The sequence below is a fragment of the Bacillus rossius genome, chromosome 1 (assembly GCF_032445375.1).
Source record: "Bacillus rossius redtenbacheri isolate Brsri chromosome 1, Brsri_v3, whole genome shotgun sequence".
In the NCBI taxonomy this organism is placed as follows: Eukaryota; Metazoa; Arthropoda; class Insecta; order Phasmatodea; family Bacillidae; genus Bacillus; species Bacillus rossius.
The window spans coordinates 35,841,874-35,867,902 of record NC_086330.1 but is presented as its reverse complement, the minus strand read 5'-3'; the positions used below and the strand labels follow the sequence as shown (position 1 = coordinate 35,867,902).

Genomic DNA, 26,029 nt, shown 5'->3' with positions numbered 1-26,029 from the left:
CTACATGTCGGTGAATGCAAAGGTTGAAGGTTCCGCGTTGCGCGCAGGCTGCCGGCCTGGTTGAGCTCTCGAAGGACACTAGCGGTGTCGCCGCGCGCGACCCCCCTCCCCCGCCAGCCCTCCCGCGGAAACGTGTGAATTTCGCGGGAAACTGAACCGGCCAGGTTCGGGACAAATCGCACATTGAAACATGATTTTGCAAAGACTTAATTATTAATTAATAAAAAATAATGTTTAATAAAATCCTGTGGAAAAACATAATTATAACAATTTGTTGTAGTGCGGCGGAAGGATATGCCACACCCGGCCGGATCCTTGCGCCGGTGTAGCACTCGTTGTATGGCGTTCGCCTCGTCGCACGAACTGCACTTTGCTGCGCGCACGGGCGCGTTCGGTGCACACGCTTTTGCGAGACGTTGATGAGGCATAGCGGTCTATGCGACAGAGGAGCATTGGCGGTCGGCGTCAGAGTATGTACCTAGTTATCTTTCATTCTGGGTAAATGAGGAAATGTATCATTTGTTTTAAGGGAAATTTTATATTAGGATTAAGCTCTTGTGCTTCGGACACTTCTGAGTCCGTTTTGTTGTGTCATTTCTTAATTGCTTGTAACCTCTCATCCTGGGGCCAGCTTTAAGTTATTATTATTTTTAAAAACCTTAAAAATTATGCACTTGATTTACAGGTCAGGGTTACAGAAAATTTTTATTTGAATCTGCTTTTGAAAGCAAATAAATTTATATATATAAATAAATTTTAATGACAGTGTAAACGCTACAGTTCACGTGAACGAAGTTCTGCAAACAATCTATACTATACGTGGTCCCAATATTCCTTGTGAATACTATGTGTACCGAAGTCTATATTTATCGATTTAATTTTTGATTTCGATTATTGAGTCCAATCAATTAATTTAGAGGTTAATGTTTTTCGGACAATTATCTGAAAAGATTCCCTCCGTTATTATTATCATTAATTATTTGTCATATTTTCTGTAAGTTTTATATTGCAAGAGATAATAAAAAAAACAACGAAAATTCACATAAGTATGTAGGATTTTTAGGTGTGTGGAACAAGTTTGTACTAGTTGTACTGTATTTGTAATGTTTTGTTGAGCAAGGTTTGATAAGGTAATAAAAATTCATCGTTCCTATGCTATGCTTATATAATTTAAATCATTAACACAAATGTAGGATCCTGATTGAACTTTGGTATGAAGTATGATTATTATTATTATTATTGTTATTATTTATGCTGCAAATGGGCAAAAACCCAATGGCAAGCATTCCCCGTACTTTCTTCTCACTTTTCTCCTGAATTGTGTTAAACTCGTAGTCAATGCACACTCCAATACATTCTATTCTCCTATAATTGCTCTCACAACCATATAATTTTTTATTCCCTTTCCATCCTTCTTCTCTCTTTTAAGACCTTCCTAGAGTTCTGCCTACTGCTAAGCTTTCCCCTTGCAACTCGTCCTAACTATACGCACCCTCCCACTCCACACTCAGGACTTGGTACATTCTAACTAGTCCCTCTTTCTGCCTTATGTCCTCTAGGGTCTCCCACCCTACTTTCTTCATTAGCTTTGTTGGGCTATTATACACTCTCCCCTTTCATTACTATAAATTCTTATCCACCTTCCCTTCACTCACCTAGCTGCTTTCCTTTGCAACCTCTCTAGTTCTATCTCAAGCACTGCTGTATATGGGTCCCACTTATTATTTATTCTCCTCCATATTCCCTTCACCCACCCACCTGCTTTCCTCTGCAACTCCTCCAGTTCCATTTCAAGCACTGTTGTATAAGTGTCCTACACTGATGCTACTTACTCCAGCATAGGGCACATTGTTAAATTGGCCTTTTCCTTGTTTCCACATTTATCTACATGACATTCCTTTCAAAACCCATTGTTCCAACCTATTCATATCCTCCTGCAAACCTCCATCCTCAATAACCCCATACCTACACAGTCGCCTGCAAAGAGACTCTTGCCCTTTATTCCCTCCCCAAAATGGTTTACCATGATGATGAAGAGCAGTGGGCTGAGCACTGTAATGTAATGTATCAAATACGATAACTCGTTACAGTTCAAGTCATGCTTTTCTCATAATTTATAGATGAGAGGTATTCCTGTAATTCATTTATGTAATAGAAACACTGTTTATCACTCAAATTACAGACAAATTCTGTACACTATAAGGAATCATATTTTTGGGTAATGCACTTGGATAATAATATGTAAAATATTAGCCAATGCCTTGCATGGATTGCTGTGCCTCTTTCACTTTTTTTGTAATTTGTTTAAAGTAGGTACACATACACAAAGCATCTATCTCTATCTTTCTGTACATGTCTCTCTATAAATCTCACTATATATAAAATCTCTATAAATAAAATCTCTATCCATATCTTTCCATATCACTCTATTTCTCTCTGTATTTCTCTATGCATAAACTTTTCTATCTATATTTCAATCTATTTCCTTTTCTTATAGTTCCCTACATATATCTATATATATATATACCTTGCTCTATCTCTCTGTACATTTCTATACTTCTCTCTATATCTCTAGGTCTATATCTTTAAAAAACAGAAGATGAACACACATTTTTATATATGTTTTTATCTATCCTTTTACCTGTCAGGTGTGACATAGGCATATAAAAACATGCACGTATTAGAGTGCAACATTATGTCAAAATTTCAAAGTTATCTGTGAAGAACTTTCAGATTTAAGATTTTGAACAAACAAAAATGTACATTTTTATTTATAAAGCTAATGGATAGTAATTGTAGAAATGCTACAAAAGAAAAAAAAATAAATTTTTATACAGTTTTGCTATTTTAGGAAACCCACATTGTCATTTATAGTTAGTGAATGATGTAGACAGCAATCAACAGTTTAAGTCTGTGTACTGTATTGCTATTGGTGTTGCAGGGTGTTTTGGTGACATTTGTTTCTAAGGCTTCATGTTTATGTGGTGAGCCTCAACAGGGATTGGTCTGCATTACTCATAATAATTTATGATTACTGAGATGTGGTAGCTGTGTTACTCGGAGCTCTTTATAATCTTTTTATGAATAACTGACAGGTGTAAAACACTGCCTTAATTTAGCTGTAGTTGCACTATTACATAGTTTTTCAAGAGATCTCTAGCCAATAACATTTTACCATCGTACTGCACCAATTTTCAGGACGTTGCAAATAAGAAAGAAAAAAAATGACAAATTTTTGGTGTGAATCTAAACCTTTGATGGTAGCTGCTTGAAAGTGAACAGAAAAGCTGCTCTCAAGACATGGCAAAATGTCTTCTGTAAGTAACCACCACTGTAAAACACTTTTTTCATCACATTTTAATTTATGTATATTTACTGTCCTTAAGTACATATATTATTGCTGTTATTTATTTTTATTATTGTTATTATTCAGTTAAATTGCACCTATACACAAAATTTGTTTTACAATATTTATACATACTGTTACGATTTACCTGCTGGTTCGTAAAGGATAGCCCAATTAAAGATTTTTATCACACACACAGTTTTATTTATTACCACTACTTGTCACTTACAAATAATCTTCTAAATTGGCAGATAATTAATTACACGTAAAGAAATGTCAATTCCCCAATCACTCGTTTCACACTCCTTGCTGGGCCGCACTTCAGCCGCAACTCTCGCCGCAGCACCCCTTGTGGGTCTCCGCCGCGGGACTCAGTCGCCGCACTCCGCCGCCGCCGTCACACCCTTCGCCGAGATCCCACACGACGACTCGCTCGCAACTTCACTCGGGACTCCGCCGCGCCCGCGACTCTATCGCCCGGAAACTCCCGACTCCACTGAACTCACTCACTCCCTGCCCTGGAACCTTCGTCCAAGGACTTCGCCACTCTGCCACACCCGCAGCACTATCGCCCGGAAACTCCACCGCGGGAGAACTCCCGACTCCACTCACTCAGACTCTCTGCCCTGGAACCTTCGTCCAAGGACTTCGCCACTCTGCCGCACCCGCGGCACTATCGCCCGGAAACTCCGCCGCGGGAGAACTCCCCACTGAACTCCACTCACTCAAACTCTCTCTCACGTCCTCGGGCCTACCTCCTTATATAGGCCTTGGGTTCCTGTCCAGAACAATCGGGCATGTCTCCGAGATATCGCGGACCTTCGCCGTCGAAATGTCCAGAAACGCGTCGTGAGTCCTGTCGAAGGACGCGGCGGCTGCTCAAAGAACGCCGATAAACGCAACAAGCATCGGGTTCCTACAAAACGCGCCGATAAACATGTCTGAGTCCTTTTATGCCGCAGTGCGACCTCTTTTAAGTAACTCGATCTGAGGCAGATGTGCGCTGCGACGGTCAGGATGTCGCGAGATAGTATGGCACGAGATACCAGGGAGAGGATGCGGGTGGAAGGGGGCGCCGACAGGCCGAACGAGCGCGGCGACGCCAAACACTGCAGTCAAGCGCGATCGTAACAATACTTATATAAATACTTATATAAATACTTATATAAATTAAATGGTCAAAGTGTGTAAATAAATTTTTTCAACATATTTAGGTAAGTACCGTACATACATTTTGTTTCATATATCCTAAAAAAATTCTCACCAATTAAAATTCCTAACAATTTTAGTTGTTAAAAAAATTTATTTAATTTTAATTGCAATAGGATATTAGGGAATTAATAAATGTCTTTGACTACAGTTGAGGGTCCTATATGAAGTTCATATTTTTGTATGTTGTAGGGAAAAAAACTGAGTAGTCCATTTTAACCTAAAATCATGAAAACAAATTTCAGTTTAATGATTTTTTTTTACTAAAGTTTTTGTATTATTATTTTTTAAAGAAGTTGACTTTTCAATTTAGTCTTGGTTTTGTTCTATGTTCTAACATTAAAATCATTTATATATATACCTATGTGATTTTTTTTAACTTTTCATTCATGAATGGTTTTGGGACCATAAAAAGCACCATGATAATGAATGCAATAGGTAATCTTTTTTCGAAATCTACTTAACATTTCACGATAGAATTTGTCGCGTACCCGCCTCCGTAGAATGCTTGGAGACGTGGCGGACGTCGCTCGGCCGTTTTCTAGTGTTGCCCGGCGCCAGCTCTCTCGCGTAGAGCAGCCTCCTGCGGGGAGGCAGGGGTGTACCGTCCGGCCCGTGTAGCTGCCGAGGGACGTCGCGCGCGGGAGAAATGTGCGGTGCAGGCTATTTATGTTAGTCCACGTGTTTTGGCCCGCGGACACGCCAGATACAAAACAACACTCACGCACACGGTAAAGAACACGATAAAAAAAAGAGATTATACAGACTATAGAACAGAATCCAAAAGCGATAATAGCGGCGAGTTTATGGAGCGTCTCGCGGCCGCGTCTAGCCTCGAAGGTGGCTCGCACGGGACTGGAGACCAGGACGCCGGCGCACTGCTCTCGCGCGCACGGAGCGGAAGTGACGTCATTCCCAAAGCCGCGGCGCGCTGCGGACAGGGCTGTGATCCAGGCTTTAACCCAGAGGCACGGAGGTACGACGTCAGATGCCCCCCCCCCTGGATAAGTCCGGGTCAATGCCGTCCGTGCTTCCACCCGAGGCAGCAGGATCGGGACGCCCTCTCCCACGGCGGTCGTTGGAGTTAGGGCCGCCTTTCTCGCCCCGTACTCGCCGGGTTGTCGTACACAAACGCGTCCAGCTCCGAGCCTGTGACATAGTCTGCCAAGTAACGTGGGGCTCGCCGACGTCGCCGGTTGCGTCTCGGGGTCGTCTCAGCCGGCTCCTCGACTGTGACTCTGAACTCTGCATCGGCGAGGGAGGCACCATGTCCCCATCCACCTCGGGTGGGGGAGAGTGGCTCATCTGCCTCCTCCTCGTCCGGCTCGGTCACCAGAGGTTGTTCGCCCGCCGCATTGGCGCCCGCCTCGGGCATCCCGGTGACGTCATCGATCTGTGTCCGCGTCGTGCGTCTCCGACGGCGTCGCCTCGGACTTGTGGCCGAGCTTCCTGCTGTTTCCAGGGTCGCTGTTTCGGGGCTGGGGGTGGCATGGAACAGGCCCCGCATGCCTCGGGGTGTGATCGAGTCGTCGGAAGTAGGCGTTTCGTCCACTTCTACTAGGGTGACATCTTCAGAGACCAAATTTTCTCCTGGGACTGATGTTCTCCGTATGGTGTCTCGGTGCACTTTTCGCGCCCGCCGTCCATCAAGGCGGACTAGGTAGGTGCTCCTACTTAGCCGTTTAAGGATCGGGTGTGGTCCCGACCATCTGGGGCTCAACCCGGCACTGTAGTTCTTCGTCGCGCTGGACAGAGGCTGCGTGCGCATGTATACCAGTTCTCCAGGTTGAGTTCCGGTGGCATTCGGGTCGTCTGCGGTGTTATCTGGCGAGTATAGGCCCTCTGGTGTTCGAGCGCTGTTGTCATTTCTGCCTCTCGCCGTTGACGGCGCTCCTCTGGATCTTCTTCATCGGCTACCCCGTGGGCTGTCCATTCTCCTGGCAAGGGCAAATTGTGGCCTTGGACCATTTCCGCCGGGGTCATTCCTGTGGCTGCATTGGTTCTGCGACGGATACAAAACAGAGCCTCTGCAAGATGGTTGTCCCACTTAGTATGGTCGCTACCCAGCCTTATGCGCATCTGGACTTTCAACTCTTGGTTTCGCCTTTCTGTCGGGTTGGCTCGGGGGTGGTAGGCAGGTGTGGTCCGGTGTTCGACGTGCCACGAGTTGCACATCTCCCGCCACTGCCTCCCGACGAATTGGCTGGCATTGTCCGTCAGCAGGTCTCTTGGGTAGCCCCAACGTGGGAAGAATTCCGTTTGCAATATTGTCCCAATGGTGTTGGCCCGTACATTGCTGGTGGGGTAAGCTTCTACCCAACGGGTAAAGAGATCGGTCACTACCACCAGGAATCTCTTGCCCCGGGCTGTGCGGGGATATGGCCCCATGACATCCAGCGCGACGGACTGGAACGGGGTAGTGGGAATGCGAGGCTGTTGTTGCTCCATCCCGTCGCTCCGCCGCGCTTTCCGCTCTTGACACATCTCACAAGTCCTCACGTACTCCCGCACGTCCCGGGCCATGCCGGGCCAGTGGTAGTGCTGACCGACCGCCCGCCGTGTTTGGTCTGCCCCAGGGTGTCCGGCCAGGTCGTGATCATGCATAAAGCGCAACACCGCTTCACATGCCTCCGGTGGGACATAGGTGCGCCATTCCTGATCGGGTCCCAGTCCTCGTATGTAGAGCACACCGTCCCTCGTAGTCCAGGTCTCACATGGTTCCGCTATTTGCTTCGCGCGTCTGCGCTCAGCATCCTGAGAGGTGCGTTGGGCATCGTGCACCCGACGTTTCAGCTCGACCATGTCCGCAGGAGGCAGGTCGTCGTCTACACCTAGAGCAAGCAGGCGGCAGGTTGGGTCCCTTGGGTGGTGGTGATCCGTCTCACGGCCAGGTGGCAGTATCTCGTCCCAAGATACCTCGTCCTTCAGGCACGATCCCTCCTCAGGGTCCCGTGACAGGGCATCCGGCAGCTCGTTTTCTACTCCTGGAACGTGCTCCATAACGAAGTCGAACGACTGTAGAAACAGCGCCCACCTCACGAGTTTGCTTTTCCGCCCCTGGAGGGTCCGCAACCATGTGAGGCATTGGTTGTCCGTGCGCAATACAAATTGCCTACCCTCGAGGTGGGGACGGTATTTCTTCAGTGCCCATACCACAGCCAGGCACTCCTGTTCATTGCTGTGGTAATTCCGTTCCGCGCGGCCGAACTTGGCACTGGCGTAGTCGATTATGCACCTGTCCCCATTTTCGTCTCGTTGATATAGCACCACGCCCCCCCCCTCGGCGCTCGCATCCGTCTGCACGTACAGCGTCCTCTCGGGGTTTATCCGTGACAGAGTGTGGCATCGGAGAAAAGCCGCCTTCAAGCTGTCCAGTGCCTTCTTTGCAGCCGGTGTCCAGTGGTAGCGCTGTCGTGGTGACAACAGATCTGTCAGAGGGGCAGTGAGCGTGGAGAACTGCGTGATATAGTTCCGCAGCCAGTTGGCGAGGCCCAAGAGCTTCTGCAACTGCTTGCGGGTTCTAGGGGGTTCAGCTTCTGCAATTTTCGCCAGGTGCATCGGGTGCGGACGATTTCCCTCAGCATCCACCACATGCCCCAAAAACTCCACCTCTCTCCGTCCAATGTGACACTTCTGTGTGGCACAGGTCAAGTGGTGCATCTGGAGCCGCTCCAGGACCAGGGACAGGTGCTGCACATGGTCCTCCCAGGTCTTGGAGTACACAATCACGTCGTCGAGGTAGGCTGTCACGAACTGGCCAATGTACCCTTCCAGTACGCGGGCCATCATAGCTTGAAATGTGGCCGGCGCGCACTTGAGCCCGAAGGGCATGGCACAGAACTGAAATCGTCTACCATCGGGCACCGTGAACGCAGTCTTTTCTCTGTCACCTGGGTGTATTGGCACCTGCCAATACCCCGAACGTAAGTCAAGGGTCGTGAACACTCGTGCATTGCCCAGGCCTGCCAAGGCCTCGTCCACACTGATCTGCGGTGGTGGAGAACTAATGGTGACACTATTCAGGGGACGGAAGTCCACACAGAAGCGCATGGTCCCATCCTTCTTGGCAGCTAGGACGATGCGTGAGTTGTATGCGCTGTTGGAGGGTTCAATGACACCATCTCGCAACATTTCGTGCACTTGCTCACGTATCACCCGTTGCTCGCGGAAACCATATCCCCTGGGGGCCTCATACACTGGTTGGTCGTGCATAGTGGGGATTCGGTGTTCTGTCACCGTTGTGCGCCTGAGTGGGTCGGCAGTGGCGAAGATGCTCTGCCTTTCCCTTATGAACCGCCTGAATGCATCCTGATACTCTAGGGGTACATCATTGTCCACATCTTCTAACTTCGTGGGCTCTCTCGGGGGAGGTGGTGCTCTACCTAGTGCATACACTGCCAGGCGCTCATGTTTGCCAACATTCACTAGCCCAGAGGCCGGCGCTATCACTGTGTCATGCTCCACCAACCAAGTCTGTCCGAGCACTAGGCCCTCCCTGAGTCCCTCTACTACAACTGCTGCCGTCTGGGTAACCAGCTCCCTCACACTCACCGTTATGATGGCGTCCCCGATGGCTGTCCCGACTCCGGTGCTCGTGGCCAGACGCAGTGCACAGCGTCTCGGTGTGACGTCTGCTGGCGGCACCAAGTGTTGGGCCACGAACACGTGGCTCGCACCTGTATCTACGAGAGCAGCCGTCGGTCTCCCGTTCAGAGTGACGGGTACCCGCATCAGCCGGTCGTCTGGGGTAGTGAGCTGTCCCAGTGTTATGCGTGTCTCGGCCGTGGCTTCGGGAAGGAGGTTAGGTGGTGTGGGGGGCAGAACTGTTGGTCCTACACCCCCTGCTGCCCGTTTCCCGCCAGTTGTTGTTGTTGTTTTTGTTGTTGTCTTGGGCAGTCCTGGTGCCAATGGAACGTGTCCTGCGGGCATCCAAGGCGACACTGGGGTGGTCGGCCTCCGTCCCGCCGATTCCCCGCGTTCCGCCACTCTGGTGCGTTGGTCTGTCGTCTGCCACTCGGTGGGCCTTCGATTGCCCGTGCTACCATCTGCCGTGGACGTTCGAGCTTCATGTCTCCCTCTGGGAGAGCGGGCGCTCTGTACTCGTGTCTGGGCTCTCGTCCGGGAGTGGTCATAGTTGTCTGTCGCCCCAGAAGGCGCTGCAGGTTGCCCTCCGTGGCTACGGCCTGTCGCACATATTCTTCAACAGACCCGTTGCAATACGGCCTGAGGAAGGGTTGTAATTCTTCCCGCACTAACGCGGTCACGTCCGGCAACGCTTGCTCCGGCGCTTCCCCTGGGGCTATGCAACGATATAGATGCAACTTGCCCGCCAGGAATCTCTCCACCGATTCTGTGTCCCTCTGCGCCTCGCCGTAGAAACGGGCCTTGCAGCTCAAGACTGCCTGGTGGTCATCAAATCGCTGCATGAGACGTGTGGCGAACTCCCGCCACTGCATATTGTATCGCCCCCATAGAGACCACCACTCACGAGCTCGACCACGCAACTGTTCGCTTGTGCGCTGGGTCCACTCCTCTACCGGCACACTGCACTGTAACATGCGCCTCTCACACCACCGCACAAACTCCCGTGGGTCTTCGTGCACGAGCCCGCTAAACTCTGGCAGCACTATACGCCCAGCCCCTGTGGCAACCCGCACAGCGTACGCGACTGGCGGCGCTGCCGAGTTCGTAGGTGTGTCCCAGTCAATTAGGTTCGGCGACGGTGGATTCTGGTTCGGTAACATCGACCCGACGCGGTTGCCCGAGCAGCCTCTACACTCGTCACATCCCCCTTTTTCCCGGTACACGGCACTCGCTGTGTTCGGGGCTACCCTATGCATCTGCTCTGATGATGTATCCCTGTCCCATAACAACACACCCTCAGTAGTTTCTGTCTTCACCTCACTGCGCCTCAGTGGCGCGCACGTACACGTGTTCCGACACTGCCACTCTCCTGTCACAAGGTCCATGCCTTTCGGTAGTTGACACGTCGCGCACGTAACTGTCAACCCGCGCGGCAGCATTGTTTACAAACACGGGGCCCACGTGGCCACTCCGTCTGCGCAGCCTGCCCGCGCAGGCTATCACCGCGCCCGCCCGAACACCGCCGGCGCGCCCCGAAGATCACCGATGGCAGAACGGCGAAAGGGTGAAAAGGAGGGGGGTGGTGGTGAATCGACGGGAAATATAATCCGGTTGCGGGACGGGAGACGGCGATGCGTTATCAGCTGAACCGTGAAACTGATAGGTGTTGGAAACGTGGGAAAGGAATGGTTGCGTCCTCGCGTTGATGAGATCAGAAGTACTGTCTAGGTGAATAAGTGAATCCATCCATTGTCCCAGGTGGATTTTCACGCTGTCTGATCACTCACTGTACACTCTTTTCCCGCACTGCACGCGCTCTCCTGTGGACTTGCAGTTCGCCACACATACGGGCGCCAAATGTCGCGTACCCGTCTCCGTAGAATGCTTGGAGACGTGGCAGACGTCGCTCGGCCGTTTTCTAGTGTTGCCCGGCGCCAGCTCTCTCGCGTAGAGCAGCCTCCTGCGGGGAGGCAGGGGTGGACCGTCCGGCCCGTGTAGCTGCCGAGGGACGTCGCGCGCAGGAGAAATGTGCGGTGCAGGCTATTTATGTTAGTCCACGTGTTTTGGCCCGCGGACACGCCAGATACAAAACAACACTCACGCACACGGTAAAGAACACGATAAAAAAAAGAGATTATACAGACTATAGAACAGAATCCAAAAGCGATAATAGCGACGAGTTTATGGAGCGTCTCGCGGCCGCGTCTAGCCTCGAAGGTTGCTCGCACGGGACTGGAGACCAGGACGCCGGCGCACTGCTCTCCCGCGCACGGAGCGGAAGTGACGTCATTCCCAAAGCCGCGGCGCGCTGCGGACAGGGCTGTGATCCGGGCTTTAACCCAGAGGCACGGAGGTACGACGTCAAATTGAGTAGTTACTAATTACTTGAAGTTGGGATGATATATTGTCGTGGAATCTTTTACATGGAAATCAACATAGTATTCATTATAGCATATAGTTGTTTAATGAATCTTATCAGATGTACTAGAGACGTTACCACCTAGACCAGCCATGTGAAGTTGCTCTTACATATGTTAAATGCAAGTTTGGCCTAATTTTCAGGCTCTTGTGAAAATTTTGCCTTGTGAGAATGAGGATGAGGTAAGTTGATGGGAGTTTCCAAATGTAGTATTGTAGCTTGCTACTGCCTTACTTGGTTTTATAACCCCACAGCCTTGAACTACTGCCAGGACTAAGCAGCCTGAACCACTACCCTTTCATTTTGAGCGTCTGTGTTCGAGCCATGGATCTGGCGAAATTTGTGTTTCTTTCTGTGCTTTGGTTTTTTGTTATTTCCTGCATATAAGTTACATATTTTCGGTGTGTCACTTGAAAACCATACATAATATTTTTTTAAAATTGGTTAGAGTAATTTTGTTGTTAATACAAAAAAAAAGTTTAGTTTTTATTTATAAACTTCCAATTTTCAGCATAGGTATTTTAAAAGATATATTTTTGTAACCAGCTATTAAAATTTTTTCTTATAAATTGTTATATTCCTAATATGTATTTTGAAAAATAATGTGTATATTATTTCTTATATATTGAACAACTACCTACAAGGACAGTTAAGATGTTTCCATTTTAACTAGTATGCTATTTTATGTACCAAGTAATTTATTAATGCTGTTAAAAATTTACAGGTATAAGTGGATCTGGTTACAATTTTGTGTCGTAGACATTGTTCTGCATCGAATGATGTGTGGGATATTTGTTTCCAGGTCATGGTGCTACATACGCGGCATGCTGAGGCGCTTGCTCCGGAAGGCTCCGAGGATGACGTGGAGGCTGCTTGCACTGCTGCTGGTGACGTGTGCCGTGCTGGGCTGGTGGTTCGCCGGGTACCTGCTGGTGGCGCCCGGCGCGGGGGAGCTGACCGAGGTGCACAAGTGCCCCAGCTGCTACGGGGTCACGGCGTGCCCCGCGTTCATGCTGGGGCAGGTGGAGCTGACGGGCGCGAGCCGGCTCGTGAGGCTCCTGGACCTCGTCGGGGGCAGGAACGTGATGTTCGCCACGCACGGGGACCGGCGGGTGGTGCTCAAGCGCCTGGGCAACCGCCGCGAGCTGGCCGAGCTGGACGCGAGGATCTGCCGCGAGATGGGGCGTCGGCCGGGTTGTCGCGTGGGCGACGCCATGTGGAAGGTCAAGGACGTCCGCTCCCTCATCGCAAGCCTTCTGGACATGCCGGACGTCAGCCCTAATTCGAGCGACTCTTACAGGAGTCTTCACCTGTGTCCGTCGACCACCAACGTAGACCTGTTCCTCGAGAAGATATTCCTTCGTTACCGAGCCATCGGAAGAGAGATTCTGTACACAAATATTTGGACAATGTTGTTGATCAATCCGGAACCTATTATTTTGCAGGTATTCTATCCAATACTGTATTTTTTTAGCTGATTTAATCTGTACACTTATTATATGATAAAACTCTCATAAGAAAATTTCCCGCAAAATAAGCTTATTTTACTCTTTTAATAATACATTTTTTTTGTTAATAAGTTTAAATTTCTAAGTACCTTGAAAAGCTTATATTCAAGGTTTCACTGTATTTATTTTCTTTGGAGGTTGGAGGGTGTATTCAGTTATAATTTTGTTCTGTTCCACGTAGACAGAGAAAGTACAATGCGACAGGAAGCAAAAGAGGCTTCTCGGATTCCACTCTGTGCATCAACCGCCTTCCCCTCCCGCGGCATGGCAGGAGGGGTGTCTGGCCTAACCGTTAGCTTTAGCCTGTCGTACATGAGCAGCAGTGCCATAACTCAGGAGTGAGTCCAAACATGTCGTATGTCCGTCATGACGTTGAGTTATTTTTGTATTTAATTTGATAATAGTGTTTGGTTATTGAAAATTACTGTTTCAGTTAGGTTAATAAACCACATATACTTATACAAACATATTTAATATGTCTCTACTTTTAAAGTAAATTCCAAAGGCATGGCTAAAGAAATTTGGCTGGACCAAATCCAATTTATGTGTTGTTAAAAAATTATAACTGCGCCAATTTATGTGTTGTTAAAAAATTATAACTGCGCCGAAATTATACCAAAGTTCTCAATACCTATTAATTACTTCTATTTCCCGCTTCAGAATATTGAAACAGGCTTTGGAAATTACAATTGTGCATGAGCAAGAATAAAAAAAATTCTGTAGCAAACTATTAAAATTATTCTGAATCATAAAGACATCTTTCCAGCCGTCTGTATCACTTGCAGTATCGCTGTCACTTAAACATCCGACTATTATTATTATTATTATTATTAGTTTATGAATTTCAATGTCCATTCTCCCTTCTCTCTTTGCATAGCTATCTTCAATATTTTTTCATGAGCCAGCAACAATCTTTTCACTTGTCCACAAAAAGTTGTATCATCTAGCAATGAATATTTCTTCCCGGATTTTGTTTTTGATGTCTAGTTGTAACAGCTCAATCGGGTTCTGATTGGCATGGTATGGAGGCAGACGAATGACATCATGGCAACATTTCTTAATTAATGTGTTTATTTTAGATTGTTTTGTTGTTGGCATACTTTATACCAAAAGAAAAATACTTCTGTTTTTGTCATTGTTGCGGAGAATGCAATATTGTTGTTTGTCAGCCAGTTTTGGATGTCTTGTTTTAGGAATAATGATGTAGGTTTATTGTTCAACTGAACAATATGATAACTGGCATTGTCCAGTACTACAACACATTTTTGAAGTAAATTTTGTATTAATCTTCTTTAAATTGAATCTGAAAAGTTTTCAAAATTCATATCATTGAGGTAGTCTCCAAAATTCTGTTTGGACTTACAAATAAGCAACACATTCGGAACAGCCATCGTTTGAAGGATTTCTTTCAATGGGAAAGATTTAAAACATTGTGTTTGACATACACCATTGCTAGTTTACACTGTGTCTCATAGAGAAAACTTGAATAATGGACAAACAAAAAATGATTTCACACACAGACATATAAAACAGAGAAAATATTAGCCAACGTCAAATTTTAAATGCATGGACAGCACAGAGAATTCCGTGGAAGTAATTAGTCAGTACAACATCACACCACAGATGAACCCATTGGGTTGACAACAATGAGACAGTTGTGACGAGAAGAGTAAATACAAACAATAACCTTGGACAATACAGTGACAGAGGGACCCAATGATGATTCAAACCAGATAACCTGGACAGCATGATCACAGAGGAACATAACAATTGAAAATAGATAACCTGAACAACTCCACAATGCAGTAACGCACTTGCGAATCCATCAATGAAATTAGACAAATGTTTTGACAGTCTTTAGGCACAAGCAGACTGATGTAGAACACTGGAAAAACTGGAGTATATATTGCATTTAACGTTTGACATTAGTTAATTTTTTCTTTGCTTTCTGTGTATGTGAAATTATCTTTCTTTTGTCCATTCTTCAGGTTTTCTCTACGACACACTGTGTAGACTAGCGGTGGAGTATGTGCAACATAATGTAATAAAGTAATCCTCTCCACCTGCATGCACTATAATTAATCGTGAACCTTTAACAAATAGATTCTGTGATGCCTTTTTCCATATTAGACTGCCAACAAGAACTTACACTGTGTGTAGCATGGACATAAATAAATGGTTTTGTCAGCCTTTCAAAATTCACATATTTGTTCAAGATTGCGTCCTCTCCAATCAGCAACTTCAGGCTTTTCAATCAAAATCTTTCTTTTAATTGACACTTTTTCCATCAGAATCCTAGCTTTGTCAGTGAGCTTTTAAAGTATTCCCTACTACATTTCAAACCTTCGTCATTTTGCAATGCCTGTTTCACTTCTTTAATGTCAGAACAGATTTTCTCAGGGTATAAAACTCGTGAATTTTTCTCTGCACAACACCACATGTAAAATCGTCTACTTCTATTATTTTTCTGTGGTCTGTTTTCTTTCCTGTAAATGTCGAAAAAGTCAAACTGGTGTCGCTCTTTGCCCTACCCTGTGCTAGAATCCACTTAACTGTTAATACTGAGACACCTCTTGCAGCACTTGTTATTTTAGCAACATTGTACATCAAATTATACAACTTTTTTTTTTGTTCTCTGAAATGAGTAGCAGCATTATACACTATCTCCCATGCTTGTCCCCACAGTTGCCATCTAATTTAATGTGAAATTTAAATCTTGGCGTAGGAGCCATTACGTAAATCGGATTGTGTGACTTGGACCACCAGACATCCGTGTTAACAGTCAAGAGGCAGCTGCTTGACTCTCCTCCATCCACTTTTCAATGCGTTCATCACGTGACCAGCCGGTGACATTGGGGCTGTGGAGGTTCTTTTGCCTCGTGTCGCCTTAAAGTCTTTAGTTAGTGTCTTATTTGCTTTAGTAAAATTAATGTTCTTTTCTTTAAAATTCATTTAATATGGATTGATACCAGTGTCTTTTAAATTGAATTTTATTATATTTTAAGGGAAAAAGTTTTTTTTTTTGCTGAGAGTATTGTCATGTGGCTTGTTTTGTTCTATTGCAATGTGGTGTTGTGATGTGTCGAGGTGCTGCCGGCGGAGGAGGGCTGGCCAGTGCCCCGGTACCTCGGAGCCTGCGGCCGGATCGCGGTCCAGGAGTATGCTGGGGATATGCTGACGAGCCACCACGGGGCCCCGTGGCTCAGCCGGGCTAGCATGGCGTACCAGCTGCTCTCCGCGGCCGAGCAGTTCACGTCCGGCCACCCGCACTTCCGCTTCTACCTCACGGACGTGTCCCCGGACAACATCGCCGTCGACCCCGCGGGGGTCGTCCGGTTCGTCGACCTGGAGAACGTCGTGGTCCTTGACAAGGCGGCTGGCGTGAACGGTGCGCACCGTCGCGTGGGGTGAACCGGAGTGAGAACCATCCGCTCAAAGAATATTTTTTCGTGCAATGTGTTCACACTAAATGACGATGATGGGAAAAAATTTTACGAGATATTAAATTTTTAACTAAAGAATATTGTATATAAAGATTCTTTGAGCAGACTGTTTCTATTCATTCTGTTCTGTTTGGTGGTATTTGATGAATGATATGTACTCATATATATGGCTTTCAAGCAAACGCAGATACAGAAAAAAACATGGGGGGGGGGGGGGGGAGGGACTTGAGGCGCTGAACTACCTCCCTTTTCAGATCGCAACCTAAAAACGGGGTAAAATGGTGTGTGAGTGAGAGTGTGACAAGTTGGGTCTTTGTCGGGAGTAATGTAATGCAAATTTATAGTGAATTTTGTTTTTAATTTATATTTATTGATGTTTTTACTGGGACTTAAAATTTCATTAACTCATGAGTCATGGTCGTTGGAGATGCTAATAAAAATGAAACATACCAGGGATGTGCCTGGAGTGATTTTGGAAAACAATGGCAAACTAAAATCAGGTTGGCCGGGCCTGTGTTCTAACCCGGGTCCCCTGGAACCCAACTCCAGTGTCTTAACCACTGCACCACCATGTACTATCACTGTTCTTTCACCTGTGATTTAAACTGTTTCAGGGGAACTAAAGATGTGGGATCGACGCCACACGAGCGAACACATAGAATGCGAAGGCTGCTTTGCATTTTCAGTTCAAGATCTGTGCAGCCACCATGTGAGCGACCACAACTTCTACGCGGTGTGCCAGGTGCGTGCTCCCTTGGCTGCATTGCAGAGGTTTTTGGAGATGTGTGAATGATGGAGTGAATCGGAGCTTAATTTCGAATCGTCGAAATCTAGGTCATTAGAGACTGTGGGGTGAAGTGATGTGGATGAAGCAGTAGCATAATGAATTGGTGGGGAAAATGGGAGTACCTTGAGGAAACTTGTAGCATTGCAGAACCCTGCCCTCCGAATTAAATAATTTTCTTTTCTGTATAGGTAAATGTAAATGAGTCAATGTTTTTAGAGTGGTGTGTATGTTATGAGACAGTATAATCAGACGCTATGGCTATTAATATATGTTATTTTCGCTTGCTATGTGTTTTATGAAGGTATTTTGTATTTTAACAGACGTTTTTAATCATTACTATTTTTTATGAAATTATTCACAAATGAGCCATTGTACTAGATTTTTACCTGTTTAGGCCTACTTTTTCAGGTTATTTCTAAATGATTTTAATTTTGTAAAGTAATTCGTATTATAATTATTATTCTTAATTTTTATTAACGTGTTGTAATATAATTATAAATCACGGGACTGTGTCTGGGCTGGAGTGATGGTTAGAAAGAGAGGCATGAGAGGCCTGTAAGTGTAAGTGAGAAAGGAACAGTGCTTCCCCGCCAACCGAGATAAAGACGGTAATTCCCCCCCTGCATGGGAACTGAGTGATAACTGCTCTCTCACGGTGTGGGAGAGAGAACGAGAATGTGAGTCCCCGATTTCGAGGTGAAATTGAAAAGAGATAGATCAGGGGAAGCCCAGAGTTCTTTATGTAAAAGGTTTTTTCATGTATTGTAACTTGTTCTGTGATTGGCTTGCATCTGTAAGAGTGAATGTGGCGTGCGTGTGATTGGTCGGTGAGGTCATGTGACGTCTACTCCCTGCGTGGAGGAGAGTGTGGCATGAGTTCACCAGTCGTCTGTCGAACGCTGGACGAGTAGGTCGCGTTCGATGGCTTCTCGCTAAATAATAATGTAATTTACGAAGAGATAATTTCACGTTGGTGGTCGGAGCCAGGCCTATTATTAAATCAACCTAATTTTTTATATATTTTGTTTCGGATATAATTAGAAATTACGGCCACCTTCGTAGGCGTTTTGGCTCGGGGCGAGATTCGTTTTCGCTGGGTGCGGCCCTGTTCCGAGGTCGCACCATCTTCATGTACTTGCAGTAAAACATTACTGAAGGACTTCATCTACGCTATTATTTTTCGGTAATTTCTCATCATGCGAGCTACCAGCAGTTTTTCGACGGGCAGATGTATGTGGACTGAATAAGTAACCTCTTTTGAAAGTGTTTGGAATCGTCTGTGCAACATTCTATTTAAAAATAATAAAAACATCAAAATTTGCAATCGGCGTGGAACTGTTTATTTTGTATATAACGAACCGTTATAAACTCATTGGCTCATTGCAACGTCCACCACGTTTCCGCACTTGTGGGGGGGAGCCTGTATCACATGATGGATGGTTTAATACAGATTTTGATGTGGCCTTGCATACAGGCTATGGTAGACTTTTCTATGTAAGAAACTGCCTCACTAGAATTTTACTGTTGCAAGCCTGGCTAATTTTTTGCGAGGAGAGGTTGTAAATGTTGAAGAGCAAATTTGTAATCATCAAGTTGATAGCAGAAGGAACCTGTAAGAGTATTGACTTCCTTGTTTTATTGTTGTTAGTCTATGCAGTCTTCCGGTAGCCATGTTGTAGAGAGGAGTGTGTTGTAATGTAGTCGTGAAATAAATATTCTCTAAGGAAAATATAAGGCTCTACAGTAAACAAATGATAAATGTATCATACTTTCTAAAACAAATTGTGTTCTTAACAAGCCAATTTTGATTTAACTTCCGAAACTGTTTTTTAGGATAAACTTCACACACACATTTTGTTGTATACATCAAAGCACTATTTTGAATGGTTCTACTGTGGTAGCTTGCTGATTTTGTGTTAAATAAACACAGATACTCTCCTTATTTATTGCATAATGTCATAATAGCTTCAGGAGTCCACATGTTTCCTGCTTTAATTAAGAAATTCGTATAAAATATTACTACCACTTGCATCCCTTGGAATTCCCGACTGCATCTGATTGGCTTACAAAGCAAACCTCACAGAAAATTGCACCAAACTATTGTACAAAACCTTTATTCAAAAAGGGCAGGGTCTTTGGAAACTCACACGATAGCCTGCATCACAGTTCAGTGCAGTCCTTACAACGAAACTTCCACAGAATATTCTATCCTCTGATGTGGCATTTAGAAATTAATACGTACGACAAACTCATTGCAAGGATGTTGGGGAAGAAGTGGGCCATGGTCTATGACTCTATGGTAAGAAAGTGTCACTGCATTTGCCTGGACTGATTCCTAGAAATCATGGAATGCCATCATCATGGTTGCTGGGCTGAACTGGGGCATCTCAAATGCTATCACAGTGCCTTACAGTACGTAGTGCCTCTTTGCTTGGTAGTGGTAGTAGCTACAAGGGATGGAGGGTTATGCCTACCCAGACACACTTACGGTGCGCAGAGCTTCACAAGAAACCACTTAATTTGAAAACTGTTCAAGATATCCAAGTGGGATCTGTTAACAAAAAAGCATTTAGAATACGCTGAGGGCGGATGTTTAGTTATGTCTCTGTATTTATAGAACAGCAAAATTGGCTAAAATGCATGTTTTCAGAATAATGAAACACCCGGTACAGATACATTTTTGAAAGCACTCAAAGAACGTACATTTCACCTTTATCTTCATTTCTCTGCCGTACAATGCTCAAATCTCACGGTTGCTCTACACTTGACGAAAAGACTGTGTGTCATTTCACAGCCATGCGCTTAGAGAAAATACCACGCTAGAAGCACCAGCGATCACCGCACTTATCATCCCGCCTCACAAACACAAGGCGGGCACCTGAAGTGCTGCAAGGTGATAAAACGAAGGGAAGGAGTAGGTTCGCGTGGAGAGGGTCACAGGTTCAGTCACAGGTTCAGTGTTCCAGAAGTATCGGCTCGGCTCAGATCTGCGAGTATCAAGTCGGTGCTCGGGTGGTTCGGAGACCCGAAGGAATCGTGGCGGTATCATGGACACGAAAGCTTCACCGTCGTCCACGTTGCGTGTCGCAGGAGCTGCTGCTGCCGGCAGGAGCGTCCCCCGGCGTGATGCCCGGGGGCCTGCTGCATGATGTGCCCCCACACGTACTCGCCAGCCACCCGCAGCTGCCTCGGCTGATAGAGCACTGCGCCCGGCCCCCACCGCACCTCGACAGAGCGACGGCCGCCCACAACCTGGCACGCCTGCTCGCCAACATCACCGCGCAGTCGTAACGATCATTCTTCCACAGACACCACTGTCATTTCCTCAAGCATCTGGTTTCGACGTGAATGTGCATTCCTATTTACGGGTAAATTTATTTTTTATATGACAAGCCTTTTTTAATGCGATGAGAAAAATATTTTTGTAAGTGCTATATTTATTGTTTAGAGCTGTGTATTTTAGTTGGTGGCTGGATATATTTTGATAAATTTTTTTATCTGACAAGAGTTCATGCAAAATTATTTAAATAATAGGTTTATCCTATTTTAAGTTTGGAAAAAGTAAATAAGTATTATATGTGCAAAAAATACTGCATTCATCTGAAAATAAGGTGACAGTTTTTTTCTTATAACTGACAGCAAACTATTTCAACAACCAGTTAAGTTAGTTACTCTGTTTACAGAACTGCAAAACACATCATAGTGTGAAAGCGCGAAAATTTCTACGCCATGGATGATAAGCTGTGGTGTGATGAAAGGAATGTCAGCCGTAGCAGCAATGATCTTCAGCATGATAGTGATGGGGAAAATGATTAACAGTTGTAAAAAATTGTGTTAATTTTCTTAATTTTGTTAATTTTTTTTTTACATTTTGAATGGAAGCATTATTAATGGCATTAAATATTAATTAAACATTTCTAATTCTCCTACAGATTTAGACAAGATATTTAAAAAAAAATTATTTAGATTATTTTTTTTAGTAATTTGGTGCAGTGACTTCCTACTAAGCAAGGAAAGAACAAAGGTGAGTTAATAATTTTTCTTGGAACCTTGACTTATATAATTAGAGGTTTTCTTACATTCAGGGTCGACTTATTTTCAGGAGAATATACCTATCCCTCACTTAGCACGTCTTCAGATTGCGCGAATTCATTTAGCGCAATGTTAATTTTACTGCCCCAGTCTTGGATAGCACATCTGTAAATTTCAGTTAGCGCGAAATTTCTACAGGCAAAAAAAAGTCTGAAGTCTGTTTCAACTTCTGTAAACAATAGATGTGCCGTGGCATGCAGTTAGGTAGGTATAGGAAGGGGGGTGGGGGGGGGGGAAGAGATGCGCGCACAGGTCTGACTACACTATCAGCTGTTGTACAAACATCAGCTATGGCAAGTTAAGTTGCGGCTATGGAGTGTAAAGGACCAAATATTTTTACATCCGCGCGTATACCGCCGTGTACCACAGACCGGGCGGCAAGGCCGCGTCACGCGTCAGGTACCTGAGCCGAATGAAAGTATTTCTCAATTTGATTAACCTGCAAACATTTGGCATAGATTCACCTTACTTTGCAAGCAGCCATGCTATAAGTTTAGTCAAAAATTGCATCTTGTATATAGTTTTTTTTCATTATATTCCTACATCTTTTTTTTCTTCTATGTTCTATCCATTAGTACCTACTACATTATGTGAGTTATCAAACATCTTACATTTTTTTTTCTGTTACATATGTATTTGTACAAACCTTTCTTTAGTGTTTGTTTTCACATATTGTTCATTGTTCTGTCTATTCCTGATGCATTGCTGTAGATCAGATATTTTCCGAATGTGTTTTTCATTCCTATATCATACAAATTCTGATATAGTTCCTTTATATGTACCATTCCAAAAAAAAAATTTTTTAAATAGGATCTGAAATGTAATGGCTTTTGTCATATCAGACATCACTGACTAGCATTGTTACAATTTATTAATAATTGAAGAAAAATTTTAGGTTCAGAATGTACTAGTTCTTTTAAATTATGTAAAGGAGGTAGATGAAATGCAATGTTACAGGCCAGTTGATAGCATTGAACATCGGACATTATTAAAAGTATGTAATTAAATGATTTATGTGTTTTATTGAAAATATTATTCACGCTTGTAGAAAGGTTTTGAAACATTATTATTTTGAATTTCATCTAATTTCAATTTTACGTGGAACACATTCACATAATACACATTGTGCATAGCACGGAATCAAACAGCGATAATTTGTTTGATAAATAAATATTTCTTTTATATCTATTTCAGATAGTGGTCTATAAGGACATTCATAGCACAGCGTGAAATTGTTAGGGATGGTGTGTCATTTGCAGTAGAGTTGAACATTCGTAAAATTTGCTCCCACCTCTATCAAGGTAAGGATTTTACTACAATGTTCCACTGCATAAAATAGAGTTGTTTTACAGTTGACCACCATTATAAGCCTATTGTGTGGAAGCAAGATTTGTAGATTGTAACTCGAAAAAGAATTGCTGCAGTGACTGTGTGGTATTGTATTAATAGCTAAGTTTAAAGCAGTGTAAATTTCTACATCCTAAAAACTTAAATATGTCATGAAAACGGAGTTCTCACTGCAAGAACAAGTGAGGGATAGGTTTTATGGTTCAGAGATTAAGAAAATTATGTAAAGATAGCTGGCATGATTATGTTTGAAGGCCACATATTTCAGATGTGTGTAAATATTATTCACTTAGAATATCAATTTTAAAAAAAATTATTTGGCTATGTTAGTATTGTTATCTTTTTTCTAATTTTTTAAAGAAGTCCAGTGGTTGACCTAGCTTTTAGCGCACTCAAAAGTAAATAAAAAAATGTAGTGATAAAATTTTTCTTAGTTTACCACTTTCTTCTAAATGCTCGAAGCTAACTAAATAACCTGAAAAAAGAAAAGACTGAAAACATACTAACAAACTATTTGGTTGAATGCTTTCATTAAGTGCTCTTGTATTTCTAATACTGTTCCTTTATATTTTAGATTCACATTTACTACTAGTATGTATTAGTAAAGCACTAGCTGCAGTACTCTGTGTTGCCTGGACTGAACACAGGGTGATATATTGTCCGCAAATTAAAGCAAAAAGGATAGCGCTATATATGACAGTGTGGTGGACATAGAAAAATAACACACAATTGCTGTTTATATGTGTATGACCTATGATTTTCTGTTTACCCATGGCGATCAGTTAAATGCTGTAGAAGTTCATGTGTTACAGCGCCATCTAGTGGCAAGTTATATTAAAATGTGTATTGCAAAAATATTCTCTGTGTTATAATATCTATGTACACCAATTTTCATGAAGATTGGTTGAATGGTGTAGAAGTTGATGCACTACAGCACCATCTAGTGGCGAGTTATAGTAAAATAGACATCGCGAAAATATTCTCTGTGTTAAAATATCTATGTATACCAATTTTGATGGTGATTGGTTGAATGATTTTGAAGTTGATGCACTGTAGCACCAGCTATCAGCGAGTTACAAAAAATGTATAGCATAAAAAGTATAAACTTTCTCCATGAAAAAAAACTTGGATGTGCCAACTTTCATGGCGATCGATCAAACGGTTTCAGAGTTTATAAACTTCATACATACCAACATCCTATTATATATATGTATATATGTAAATATGTATACCGTATTTACTCGTGTATAGCGCGCCCTCGTGTATAGCGCGCACCACGATTTTTGCAACAAATTCCAAAGAAAAAAAAAACCCCGTATATAAATTTTACTAACATTTTGTGGTACCTGTTAAATAATTACGTATGAAACAAATGATAATTTAAATTGATGTGTGGTGATGCGTCAGGAAAATACTTAAACTCTGCTGTGTAGACGGAAGATAATGAAGCGCTGTATCGTCACAACTGGTACTTGGGCGGAGGGAGGCAGGCAGTAGCAGAGACGCGGGAAGAATAAGATGACTCACCGGTAGCAGCTGCGACGAGGAAGCGAAGGAAGTGGGAGGGGGAATGGCGACAACATTCTCTCTCTTTTATTTTACTAGCTGCTGCACTGGCTTTCTCTAGAGGGGGAGGTCTAAAAATAAACAAGAGACGTGCGCGCGCGCGCGCTGTGAACGTGTGTGTGCGAGAGACCAGGTTGTGTGTGTGTGTGTGTGTGTGTGTGTGTGTGTGTGTGTGTGTGTGTGTGTGTGTGTGTGTGTGTGTGTGTGTGTGTGTGTGTGTGTGTGTGTGTGTGTGTGTGTGTGTGTGTGTGTGTGTGTGTGTGTGTGTGTGTGTGTGTGTGTGTGTGTGTGTGTGTGTGTGTGTGTGTGTGTGTGTGTGTGTGTGTGTGTGTGTGTGTGTGTGTGTGTGTGTGTGTGTGTGTGTGTGTGTGTGTGTGTGTGTGTGTGTGTGTGTGTGTGTGTGTGTGTGTGTGTGTGTGTGTGTGTGTGTGTGTGTGTGTGTGTGTGTGTGTGTGTGTGTGTGTGTGTGTGTGTGTGTGTGTGTGTGTGTGTGTGTGTGTGTGTGTGTGTGTGTGTGTGTGTGTGTGTGTGTGTGTGTGTGTGTGTGTGTGTGTGTGTGTGTGTGTGTGTGTGTGTGTGTGTGTGTGTGTGTGTGTGTGTGTGTGTGTGTGTGTGTGTGTGTGTGTGTGTGTGTGTGTGTGTGTGTGTGTGTGTGTGTGTGTGTGTGTGTGTGTGTGTGTGTGTGTGTGTGTGTGTGTGTGTGTGTGTGTGTGTGTGTGTGTGTGTGTGTGTGTGTGTGTGTGTGTGTGTGTGTGTGTGTGTGTGTGTGTGTGTGTGTGTGTGTGTGTGTGTGTGTGTGTGTGTGTGTGTGTGTGTGTGTGTGTGTGTGTGTGTGTGAGAGAGAGAGAGAGAAAGAGAGGCCTTGTTGCTTGTGCGTATGTGTGGGGGGCTGGCCAGAAACGTCACCCGTCACCCGGCAGTTAACGACTTCCACTCCTCCCTGCCTCACCCCCTCATTTCCCCCCCCCCCGTGTATAGCGCGCATCCTTATTTATTTCCTTTACTTGAGGGGAAAAAAGGGCGCGCGATACACGAGTATATACGGTATATATAGATAAGAACATATTTTAAATAATGATTTTTATTTGAGGAATTTAATCTTAATATTGATATGAGTCACATGTTTACTAATGTTCACCATACCTAGGGCTGTTATGTGCCTTATAAGTGTCAATTTATATTTAGTTTACAAATAAGTTAGAAAATCTAGAAAGAAAAATATTCCTGTGAGTATGCATGTGTAGATGCATAATTTTTTTGTTTAAAATTTAATATCTTTTTCCTTAGGCTACCATGTTTGTTCTTTTAGCTTTAGCAATCTGATCCATTGTCAAAATGAATTAGTGTTCCCTAGTTTGGTGGAAACTGATATATTAAAATTTGCTATATTATTGAAACAGTATTCACTAGTTTCGAAAAGTAATTTTATCACTTATTTAGTTGACTGTTTAACATCTTTTATTTTCCAAAAACTGACTTACTGATTATGTCATTAATATGAATTTGAAGTTAATATCTTATGTACTTAATCTTTTATCACAACTTTAGGGAGTGGAGGGTGCAACCCCATGTTTTCCTCTCCCTGTATTTTTTTCTTTTACCTCCCAGATGAAAAGAGGGGGAAGGATAGGAAAAGATGATGGTATGTACTGTACAGTACTGATTTCTAAAACACAGAATATTGCTTGACCTATTGTAGTGTGATAAACTTTGTGATGAAATTGTTTA

The 26,029-nt window shown here is 44.2% G+C and overlaps 1 protein-coding gene across 5 annotated transcripts; it reads left to right on the top strand.

Moving 5' to 3' along the window:
* The first annotated feature begins 884 nt into the window (after positions 1 to 884).
* On the top strand, positions 885 to 24,518 carry LOC134534496 (divergent protein kinase domain 2A-like). Of its 5 annotated transcripts, none has more exons than XM_063372984.1 (7): positions 885 to 1,063; positions 3,199 to 3,317; positions 12,361 to 13,003; positions 16,154 to 16,454; positions 17,124 to 17,251; positions 20,387 to 20,664; positions 20,980 to 24,518. In XM_063372984.1, exons 2-6 carry the CDS (start codon positions 3,301 to 3,303, stop codon positions 20,585 to 20,587), a joined length of 1,290 nt encoding a protein of 429 aa, XP_063229054.1. In that variant the 5' UTR covers positions 885 to 1,063; positions 3,199 to 3,300; the 3' UTR covers positions 20,588 to 20,664; positions 20,980 to 24,518. The 5 variants fall into 5 exon arrangements, with proteins under 5 accessions (XP_063229054.1, XP_063229047.1, XP_063229079.1 ...); XM_063372977.1 differs by having other exon boundaries at positions 890 to 1,130; XM_063373009.1 differs by lacking the exon at positions 3,199 to 3,317 and having other exon boundaries at positions 905 to 1,046.
* The last annotated feature ends 1,511 nt before the right edge of the window (positions 24,519 to 26,029 follow it).